This window comes from Muntiacus reevesi, chromosome 7 (assembly GCF_963930625.1).
Source record: "Muntiacus reevesi chromosome 7, mMunRee1.1, whole genome shotgun sequence".
In the NCBI taxonomy this organism is placed as follows: Eukaryota; Metazoa; Chordata; class Mammalia; order Artiodactyla; family Cervidae; genus Muntiacus; species Muntiacus reevesi.
In genome coordinates this window covers 73621130-73633167 of record NC_089255.1, presented here as the reverse complement: position 1 = coordinate 73633167, position 12038 = coordinate 73621130, and the positions used below count along the sequence as shown (strand labels likewise).

General features: G+C 39.4%; 1 protein-coding gene across 1 annotated transcript; it reads right to left on the bottom strand.

The window, feature by feature from the left end:
- Positions 1-4106: 4106 nt before the first annotated feature.
- Positions 4107-9067, bottom strand: AKAP5 (A-kinase anchoring protein 5). Its single transcript, XM_065941077.1, has 2 exons — positions 8952-9067; positions 4107-6352 (listed from the first exon to the last, which is right to left on the bottom strand). The coding sequence occupies exon 2, from the start codon at positions 6087-6089 to the stop codon at positions 4803-4805; it is 1287 nt and encodes a 428-aa protein (XP_065797149.1). The 5' UTR covers positions 6090-6352; positions 8952-9067; the 3' UTR covers positions 4107-4802.
- Between the last annotated feature and the right edge of the window lie 2971 nt (positions 9068-12038).

Genomic DNA, 12038 nt, shown 5'->3' with positions numbered 1-12038 from the left:
AATCAGAATTGCCCTTTAGGTGGAATTATTTCAGTGAAATTGAATTCAAGTTCAAGGTGTTTTCTTTCTCTTTCCTGGAGGTGGGCTCTTTTAGGCATGTCATCATAAAATCTGGCCAACACTCAGCAGAGCAAAACTTCTGGTGGTGCTAACTCAGTTTCAATCTGTGATCTTTATGGTTTTAGGAAATTCACGTATTATACCATGCTTCTCTTAAAAGACCTGGGTAAATAAACATGAACCAATATAACATTTATTTTATATTAATATTCAGTACATATATTAATTCAGATTAAAACTTTTTTTTACAGAGTATTATTTCTTTAATATTTGCATCTGATCCACGGTAATATAGTACTAATTTTAATAAGAAATACAAATTAGAACTTTTGCTTTCATAATAGCTCATCCAATTAACATTTTTACAAAGAACTACTATAAATATGTAACATTATGCAGGCTTTTTTTCTGCACCTGTTCACAAATCAGAAGGAATATACTTTGAAACTACTTAGAAACCAAATGCTATCAAGCTGCCCCTGCATTTATCTGACCAGCTGCCCCTGCATTTATATGACCATCTCCCCACCCTTGACAAAATGAATTCCTCCCTCTCTCGTCTCCCTCGCAGTGCATCGCAGCGCTGTGTCCCTGTGGCTCTTTCTTAACCCCCATCTCAGCTTCAGTTGCTGCTGTTTCTCAGGCTGGGCTTTTCAAGGCAGAGAGAGCCTGTCCCCTTTATCAGTGTTTGGGATGGGTCATACCCAAAACATTGAATAAATTGAATTCAACCTAAATTTAAGTAGTTGCTTTCTGTTAATTTTTTGTAACTAAGGATCTTTTCAAAAATGTACCATAAAATGTACTATATACTGAAAATTTGAATTCTGTATAATAAGAAACTAAGTTACACAATAAAACATCACAGGAATTTGAACCTAAAGAACTCTAAACCTTAAATAAAGATCTTTAAAATTGCAGAAAGGGCAGGCAGAGAAGTCCACCCCTAATGTATTGAGTATCAGGTGAAATTAAAAAGCAGACTTCACACATCTGAATAAAGTTGACATTAAAAGGATCTCGTCAAACAATGGGATTCTAAAACCTAACAATTATGTTAAAAATTCTGCTGTAAACTGTCCCTCCCCCCTCAAATTAATTTTTAACTATAAAAAAATAAGGCAACTTGAAGTTAGAAACTTATGGATGAAGTTAACTCTGAATTTTTTGCAGAAGCCAGATTGGACTGGTACCCTCACAAACTGTATTTCTAAAAGCCTTTAGCAGGAAGGTGAGTCACACATACTGGTGAAATAACGTATTCTCTCAGAAATACATCAATCGAGTGTCTAAGACTTCACTAAATAGTAGACCAATTAAGATCACAAACTTCATGCTGTCAAATAGATTATCTTCAAAGAAAATTATGCAGACAGTTTTTCTGAAGAACTCCATCTGTGCCACATGCTTATTGTTCTTTGAGGTGGAGGAGGTGGCAGGGAACCTAATTTCTAGTTGAATGTTCTTTTGTTTCCTGCTGCCTTTACTTAAATGTTACCAGGGACTATTTTTATACCCTATAAAGTACTTTGAGAAAATGTTAAGCGGCTAGTGCTACACAAAATAGAGGAGGATTTTCTTATTCTTGTTGTAAAGCAAACTGAATAACACGACTCTCAAAAGGGGGAATATAATGTGTTGAAAAATCATCTGATAAACCAGCTAGCCTTGTAAAATTCTGAGTTCAAGAGGAACTGAATCCTAGCTAATTGATGAATGTTCATTAAAAGCAGCATTCATACCACAGCAAATTTAAAGGAAAACTAATGTGGTGTTATTAAATTGCCTTTTAAGTGATATTTTAATATTGTCAAGTGGATGTGAATTGAATAAGAACTTATTTACATTCACTTGATGTCTTACATATAAGGTCAAATTGCTTAAAATAAAAAATGCTTTATGAGAGACTCCTAAGTCATCTGATTCTTGATTATTTCTATAAGAGCAAAACAACTTAGATCATCTTACAATTCACAGTAGTAGAATTTGGCCATGTAGCAGAAATAATCAGATTGAGACCAGTGCATTTCTGGATTTCTTTTTCAAACTGCAATCCTACTTACTTAATTCACCAGATATTCTCAATAGAAAAGACTGAGGAGAAACCATTTAAGAATGAATGCAAATAGAATACACATTTCATCACAAAAACACTCAATTATAATACATTCTAACCAAATATGTACCACACCACAAGGGAAAAAAACAGTAGAAACCTAGGACTACTTAGTCTTAAAAAATATTCATTACACATTTTTATCTCACATGTTTTTAAAACTCCCAAATAAATATATCTAAACATTTGAAAATATTTTCAATACTGGTAAGCGCTATACTTTTTGCTCATTCATGAGAAATTACTAAAAACTTACAATCAAGTATATTGGCTTGAGCCATCCTTTCAATAAATGAAGGCAGGATTCTTCAAAACTCTGTAAAATGCACCAACTTTAGTCAGTTTTTAAAAAAATTGCTCACTTTTAAATATGTAGTTGCTGGTAGCTATCCAAGTCCGTTAGCACCACATATAGTGAATTAAAAAGTATTTTTAGGGAGGATGACTTAGCAGTCTTTTGTTTAAGAATTATATAATTAAAAGAAATTGATTTCTTGGGTCATGTTTTGAAAGATCCACTTTTCATCTTGCTAAATTGAAGGATTGGTAGTTTCCTTCCTTGCGCTCCCCTCCCTGCAAGGTTATAAGCATGAAGGGAGGAAAATCTGGGGAAATACTTTTACACTTCAACAAATAATATCCATTATCTGGTTCAGTTCCAAAGTCACGTTCTTCTGCCAGAGGTCTCAATATACACTTAGAGGAAGAAACAAGATTCTAAGGGACAAATTAGCACATACTTTCTGTATGCAATCCATAAATAATGCAGGAAGTCACCAGATCGTTTGGAATCATCTAACATACATTCTTTTCTTTAAGAACATATGCATACCTTTAACAAGTACCTTACAACTCAAGCGAAAGTCCTTTGCTATTTCATCTACTTTCAGAGTGACACTGTCACTCAGTAGGGGACTGTACAGTGTGAACCCTGACCTGTGAGGTAGGGAAGTGTATTGCAGTCTTATGGCCATTTCACACAAGGAAAGGTTGAAACAATTACTTTTTCAAAAAATATGGCAATCACTGAGATCGATGATTTAAATAACTAAATAAAACACTAGCCCTTCTTGTTATATTAAGTTCATATTTTTGTGTAAGGGATTAGCTGGACTAGAAGTACTGATGAAAAAGTAAATTTTCAATATCCATGTAAAATGTTTACTGGTGTCTCTTAACACATAGGCACAATGAAAGAATACTAGTATTTCAAATATAATGTACTTTAGTAGTAACTTTTCACTTTCTATTCAGCTATGTATTTGGCTTATTCTTGAGCAAGAATGAATAATATTTTCATTAAATTATTGTGATTTCCTAATAAATCACAATCCAACCAGTCCATCCTAGAGGAAATCAGTCCTGAATATTCATTGGAAGGACTGATGTTGAAGCTGAAACTTCAATACTTTGGCCACCTGATGCGAAGAGCTGACTCATTTGAAAAGACCCTGATGGCTCGGAAAGATTGAGGGCGGGAGGAGAAGGGGATGACAGAGGATGAGGTGGTTGGGTGACATCACCGACTCAATGGACAAGAGTTTGAGTAAGCTCTAGGAGTTGGTGCTGGACAGGGAGGCCTGGAGTGCTGCAGTCCATGGGGTCGCAAAGAGTCGGACACGACTGAGCGACTGAACTGAACTGATTGTGGTTTTCTAGGACTTTTACTGCCAGGTTGGCTTTGAATCCACTCTCCCCTCTTTGAGAGATTGATGAATACAGTCTCCAGAGATTTAATCTTGCAAGATGAATCCTGTGTTACCTGTGATCACTTGTTACTTGGGAAGTTTGTCTTCTTCTAGATAGAAAATAATATTCCACTTTTTGTTTTTGTTGTTGCCTTTTTTTTTTTTTTTAAGGTTTTCAGTAGGTGATCTTGCACAAGTGGATTTACACAGGTCTATCTGGGGTAGAAGAAAGATGGAGAGGGAAAATGCACTCCCTGTTTCCACACCTTTGCACTTGGTAATTATTTGCCTGTTTGAAGTAATTTGTGAATGACTTTTGTAAGGAACTTGAGCAAGACTAGGAAACCACTCATGTTTAAGCAAACTATATATATATATATATATTTTGGATTGCAATATTATTTTCAGGTAAGGCTACTGCCTAGGAGTGTGCAGTGGTCTTACTACTATAAATCACACATTCACAAAAACAGTTCACCATATTCATCATTTCAAATAACATAAAAGTGCACTGTAAAAAAAAAAGTTGTTGAAAACAGAATGCGATGTTAACCTATACACAGTGTTGAACTATCAAAAGGAAACCAGGCTTTGTGACATCAGAGGACATGAAGGAGCTTATGGCATATTGCAAGTACTCATTAAATGTATCTTCTCCCAAGCAATCTAATCTCCAGAAACCATTTTAGCAACTCCCCTGATGTCACTTTTCATTGCAATTTGTACTGACTTCCTCCAATCCAGAAGTGGCTGCATTTCAGTGGTAGGGAGGGTTTTATAACTTGATTAATTCTTTAGCACTTCTGGGTTGGAATTGTGTTGGGTTCAATTCCACAGATGCTAAATCTCTCATTTGTTGCTGAAAAAAGAAATGCCACAAATATGTAAAATAATTAACCATTAAGCTTTTGTTTTTCCCTCCCATGATCTAGAAATTGTCACTGTAGACGATTGTTTATTGTATTATCATCAGAGGCCATTTCATTAACAAGCTGTTCTATAGACAACTGGATAGCATTCTTGACAAGAGAAGAAGCTGTTTCTATTAAGAGTGTTTCATATTGTTCTGAAGTTCTACCCTCAAAACTACTGTCATTAGCAAAAACCCCTACTTGCTCATTTTCAATTGAAATTAAGAATGGCTTAGGGACATTTTTAGATTTCTTAACATCAAATTCACTGATTTCAGTGTCTGTGATAATAATAGCAATTGGCTCCATTCTTTTGCTTTCTTCTGGTTTGGGTTTTTCTGCAGTGATCTCATTTTCTTGAAAATCTGATTCCTGGCTCAATTCAGTATCTTTTGGCCTACTCTCCTCAACAACAATCTCTCTACTTTCATGCTCCTTCCAATCTGGTCCACTTTCTAGGACACCATTTCTGGCTTCTTCCAGAATTTGTCGATCTGGAACTGCAGACGAGGGAGGAACCTCAGAACCCACTGGGAGCTCCTGTTCTGTGTCTGAAGCTTCCAATGGGCTCACTTGCTGAGGTTGAATGCTTTGTTTTTCCTCAAGCATTTCAGTATCTTTTTCAAGGATTAGCGTTCCTGTTTGAATAGCAGAATGACCCATATCTACCTCAAGTTCTACTGAAATCACTTTCTCTCCAGGAGAAGTTATGCTGTCATTCACATTTGATTCACAGACCTCATCATCCCCTTTCTGTGAGACATCTTCCCTTACATCCTGGGGCAACTTGCTCTCTGTTGCCTGGTCATCTGATTGGGTCAGAGTTTTTGTAACCAGATTTTCCGCCTCTTGGACTTTGACACTGCGGTCTGAGTCTTCTATGATTTTGGAGTGATTACTTCTTTTCTCTCCTTTTGAGAATTTTATGCAGGGAATCTTGAGTCTGGATTTTGCCTTTTTCTTAGAAGGATTAGCATCCTCAGCATTGATTTCAGATTGCAGTTTAGCCTCAAAGGGCTTTTGCTGCTTTGAAGACTCTGACCTTTTCCTGCGTGTTACAAGGCGTTTGATTGAGGCCCAGGCCCCCCTGGGGTGCTGTGGCTGATCAGAAGCTCCTGCTTCTGGAGGATACTTCCTTGCTGCATCAGCAGCTTTAGAGCTGGCTTCAGGCTTTATTGCTTTGGCTGCTTTTTTCCTTCTCTTGAAGCAGAGCATCGATGCTTTTTCCTCCTGCCTCTCATCCTGAGATCTAACTTCTGCTGATCTTGTCTCAACCTTACTTTCTACTTGTATTTCAGAAACTGTGATCTCCATTTTCACATTACACTCTTTCTTCCTCTAGAAAACTGTATCGTCTCTTCCTTAGCAGTCTATTGTGACAAAAAAGTGGGCAAAAATATCACACTGAGTAAAATTTCTTCCAGATGTAATCATTCCTTTCGTCTTACTCCATACAGTCATTTTAGGTGGTTTCTCCAGTTATACAAATGCCTACATTCTCTATTACTTGTAATTTCGCTAATTTCTTCATGAAAGCCCTTTTACTGGATAGATTTTTGTTTTATTTAAGGAGCAACCTGATAAGAGAAAAGAGGGATATTTTATTTCACCATCAGTCTATTGTTTTCTATAGAGACTATTTCAGTTGAATGCATATGATTCTACTTGGCATATTTCCCATATACTAATTTACTGAAATGACTGGAGAATAAAAATTGGGGTTTATTTTTGCCCTATCCAAAAGACTTCAGTGTGAATTTATTTTACTCCCTTTTCTTTGTTAAAACTTTATTTTGGATTACTCTGCAGATCTGTTATTATTTTATCAATTTTGGAGTTGTGCTGTTTCTATGAATTGTTTATTTAATTCTCTGAATTGCAAATTAACAAACAAAAATCACCACCACCACCACCAAAAACAACAAAAAAACAATGAAGAGCAGGGTGATAGCAAGTTAATGTAATTTTTTATTCCATGCAATAAAGAGTTCTGAAGTTGCAAAGATCTTAGAGATTATTTGAGATTTATTCAAGTCGAGCCAGGTGAAAAAACTCCAGCGTGGGTAGCTGGCCTGCTGAAGGTCTCACAGTTAGATGAAGTCAGAGCCAGAGTTAGAACTGAAGACTCTGACTCTCTAATGTTCTTTCCAGTATACCATAAGGTTTCTGTTCTAAAAATGTATGTTCCATGAAGGAGGTGCTACTTTTCATACATGCTTGTGGGAAATTTAACATTACCGTCATTCTCTACTTGTAAATTTGTTTGTATAATTTTGACATTTTTTTCTAAGTATCTGCTGTTTAAACATTTTCTATAATGAGCACATAGTTGAAGGTCACAGTGAATGATAATGATAGTTGACATTTATTGAGCAGCTCCTATGTATTAGGAAGTGCTAAGCACTTTTATATACACCTCTAATCCTCCCACAACATCACAGAGGAGGTGGTGTGATCACCATCTACAGATGAAGAAATTGAGGCCTAGATAGGTTAAGTAACTTGCTCTAGATTATACAACTAGTTGATAACAGAGCTCAGATTCAACCCAAGATTGCCTGTTTTCAAAGCTTCTCCTCTGAAACTGGGCTTTAAGAGTTTCATCAGAGAAATGAATTGTTTGGAGATACTAATCTGCACTAGACTCACTTGTCAAAAAATTTAATAACTGCTTAATGGTCATGTAACCATAATGTAACCCATCAACTCATAACTGAACCAAGACTCAGGATAAGTTCTTGCTATTTTAAAATCAAGCTTTTGAAATTCTTTGTATTTTATTATCTTGGCTCTGGAACTAATTTGAAAGCCAAACATAAGATGATAAGATATGCAATTGGCAAACTAATTAGTGCCATAAATATAAAGGTATATTTTAAAATCAGTCCACAGAGTGGTATGAGGGTACCAATGAACAGAGATGTGAGGTGGTCACCTAACAAAAATCCTATGAATTTTAGATGGATGTCCTTAAATAAACAAAGGGACTCTTTCTCTGTACTGTTTTGTGTTTGTTTTTTAATGTAAATCCTTCACTGTTGAAGGTTTATTTGGGTAGCCCCTGATTCCATGAACCACAGAAGGAACTGGAACTCTGAAAATCAGTTCATCATCTAAGTAAATATCCCCTCAGGTTGAGTCTTACATACTCCATTCCTCTGACAGAAAGACAAAGTCATCCTAGAACAATGATAAAACTAAAATATGAACATTTTTACAATGTCCCTCCTCATATGCTTCCATAACACAAGCACCACAGCTGATTATAGCTCTTTAAGTCTCCTCCCTTCTTGTGAGTTCTCAGCGCCTGGGAGTTTTTATTAACCAGAGGATGTAGAGCCAATAGAAATATTGAAATTAGACCATGTTTAGAAACGTATCATTTGAAATTATCCTAGATTGCCCAAAGACAACTGCTTGAGAAGCTCACTTGAATGTATATCAGATGAAGAAATACAACAAATATCCAAATAAAACCTAACTGAAATGGGGAAGGAGCAGGACAGCGACACTAAAACTTCGCATAACACCAAGCTGCAAATGATTCGTCCTTAACCTGCGCAGAGAGTTTTATCGCCTCGGCAATCTTAAGGTCCCTGTTCTAATCTCCTGATAGAACCGCAAGTTTACAGCCACAGAAAACACCCCTCCCCATATTCCCGTGAGCAGAGAAGCACGGAGGCAAAGAGCAGTCGCTCTCGGGGGGGAAAGTAGTGAATCTCTCCCATCTCCCGGGGCGGACCGCGAAGCTTCCTCCTGGACGAAGGCGTCTCTCCGGCTTGACGTGCGCTTGGCAGGAGCCAGAGCGCAGGAGAAAGTACTCAAAAAGGAAAATGCTGGGGCGTGGAGCAGGTAACCCAGCTTCAAGTTCTCTGCACAATGATAATGGCCAGGAACCCCACACCATATTTCCCCCCCAAAGGGCAAAGAATGAAAAAAGCTATCAGCAACACCTGCTCCTAGGAGGAGATGTAACACGATGAGGTGGGTGGACAGAGCCGATGAGGGTCGTTCTGGCTGGAGATGCCTGCGGACAAACGACCTTCCTGATTCTCACCCCGGCCACCTTGGGTGGTCCAGCGGGCACCTCCCGCCTACTCCGCCGCACAGGCGATCAGCGGACCGGACACCTGCCCGCACCCTCTCCCCCGCAACCTCCTCGCCCTCCTCACTTACCACCGGGTCCCTGACCGACGCAGGGCCGGACGCCGGGGCACTCGGGAAGCCACGGTCGCACCGGGAGCGAGCAGCCCTCTGCAGAGGGACCGCAGCCCCGCGGCGCCCCCTCCCCAGAGCGCGGGGACCGGCAGGCGGCGGCACCAATGCGCGCGGAGGGGGCGGGCGAGGGGCGGGCGCGGGGCGGGGCCGGGCTGGGGGCGGCGGGCGGTGCGGGTAGGAGATCCAGAGGTCTCTCCATCTAGTAGTTCGCCCGGCCGCTGAGACGCCGACCGTCGCGCTTCCAGCCTGGCGGCAATCCCCGCCGCGCGACCTCATCGGGAGCCAACGAGAACGAGCCGACAGATGGGGAAGGGACCGGGATCGAAAGCCTCCTCTATTTTTTTCTCAGACGCAGAGTAGTTAAATCCAATTTTAAATGACAGGCATCCCACTATAAATCCCCCCACTGAATATTTAAGTCACAGTATTCAGCATATTTTAAAAGTAGGATTCAAAACTTTGCAGTGAACCTTGTTTGGAGAGAAAATGACATTATATGAGTTGAGAGAGAAAGGGGGGGGGGGAACCTCATTACACCGAAACCCACTCCTGGGAAAGTTTTGGATATATCAAGGTTCACAGCAAAGGGTTTCAGAACCCCAAGACAGAGTAGGCTCTTCTCTCCCTAAGTGTCTAGAAGGCGGGTAGAAATGATGCAATCTGTGTCCCATCGATTTCAGAACACAGGAACCCAGCTCCACCCATCCTTTATACCTTGTATAGATTCCCAAGATTAAGCGGCTTACTAGTTACCCTTGTTTCCCTTCAGGATGTTCCTAGGTGCCTGCTTAACCTTGTCCCTCTCAGCTGAGGGATGGGGGGGGCGGGTGGAGAATTGGAGAGGTGTTCCTCTTCCTCACAACTCCAGTCCTGATCAGAGCAAGGGTACTGGCATTATCTATTCTGCCTGACTGGAGGGTAGATTCAGCTTAGCTATTGTGTATTTTCACACATTTTGAGTATTTACAAATTCTTAAGCTTTAGTGAAAAGCACTGTAAGCATTTATTTGTCCATGTAATCCATTGTGTGCAATACATTAACACCAATGAAAGGTGTTGCATGAGTGACTTGCTTTGGGTTTAATATGACCTACAAGGGCACTCCTGGGAGCTCCAGAGGTGAGGTCCTCCAGGATGCTCGGCTCCTCGCTCCTCCTCTGGCCCCTCCCATGCACACCACCCAGATGAAGAACTTAATTAAGATGGAGGGAAGAACTTCTGAAAAGTAGTTGTACTTATCTCTTTTCTTTTATAGGATCATGATACTTTACAGGTAAACCTCAGTTACCCATTTGGGGATGTTTTTCCAGGAATATATTTTACCTTTGTTAAGATTCTATAGCTTTATCTAAGACTTACTAAGCAAAGAACTATTAGCATACAAAAGTAAAGCTGAATCTAATCAGTCAAGAGCTTAGAGACAAAAGCTGTAAAACAGGAAAATCCATAAGCATCCAGTTTATAGTATTTATAATTAAGAATTCAATTTATCTTTGTTTATTCAGCAAATCTTTGTGAAGATGTCTCAGATGGGTTACTGACCCTGCTGTTAGTTTTAAACTTTAATCAAAAGAAATCCATGCCATTCATAACCAACTGAGGTGCTATTGTTGAGATACAAATTTTCTCAAATCTAGCAGATCTGGGAGTTTGCAGCAATTTCAAGCAAAAATAAGATGAGACTATCTAGATGAAGACAGGGTAGAATAGCTGTCTTATTAGGAAGTAATTGGAAATGGAATAAGCAACAGATAAACACAATAAAGGCCATCTTAATGACATAGATCTCATTCCATCTGCTTTTCTTTAAAAAAAAAAAAGACTACTGAAAGGTGGTTTGGGGTAAGAGGTGAATTGATTTTGTATTTGGAGGGCAGATTTCTTTAAGGTATATTACATATAACTCATCTCCAACCTCCAAGACACACATAGTATAGAATCATAAATAAAATACTGTAGTGTGGTTTTTCTTTAGGATGTAACTAGAACCCAAGGCTTAATCAGAGTTTCAAAAAATATATCCAGTACCTCATACATGAAAGAAATCTGTCATCCTTGAACTCATTTAAGTGACAGTTAGTAAGCTATTACCCATATCATTGTCTGCTATTCCATTAGTAGCTTTTTATTACATAATGAGAAACAGGCTCTAAATATATCTTCAATCTGATGAGAAATTACCCTACCTACAGCTTATCTTGTTAATATCACCAGATACAGTGTGCCAATAAAATCGCTTATTTATCTGATCTCTACAGATGATACCATTTCTTCCATTCTAGTCCCTATCCACCCACAGCCTGGGTCTGCAGTTACCAAAAATGGTTTTTAATTCCTTGCTAATAATTCTTACATGTTATGAGACCTCCTGGGAGTAAGCCCTCCACTTCCCTTCCATGGTACACCATTAAATGAACGTGGCTCCAGCTGTCTGCTGATTTGATCTGTTTCCGGGCACCACCAGGGTTGCCCCAGCCAACATAAACTTGACACTAATTCTGCTGCAATCTGCTTTACTTGACAGCACATAAACATTTTCTTCCTTGAATTGAGAGCATATATACATCTTCATTGCACAGCAAGCCTCTGAGGTGCAGATCCGAGGAGATGCAGTCTGTTTATCAGTAACATTACGAATATAGGGAGGGAAGCCTTTAACCACTCGGTCAGAGCAGGGACAGGGAGGCCGGTGATCTTGAAGGACGCCTAGGCCCAAAGGAAAGACACTAGTCCTTCTCTGGCCACACACACTACTCCAAAGCCACTAATGCTTGGCAGTACTGTTCTTTATTCCAAGCTCTTGAGCTTGGAATACCAGGTAAAAACTATTTATTTATTGTATTGAAAGTGAGTCACTCAGTCATGTGTGTCCAACTCTTTGTGACTCCATGGACTAGGCAGTCAATGGAATTCTCCAGCCCAGAATACTGGGGTGGGTAGCCATTCCCTTCTCCAGGGGATCTTCCCAAGCCAGGGATAGAACCCAGTTCTCCCACATTGCAGGAGGATTCTTTACCAGCTGAGCCACCAGGGAAGCCCATTTAT

Excerpts from the sequence above, each read along its gene's own strand:
- AKAP5 (XM_065941077.1), bottom strand. The coding sequence starts at position 6,089 with ATGGAGATCACAGTTTCTGAAATACAAGTAGAAAGTAAGGTTGAGACA.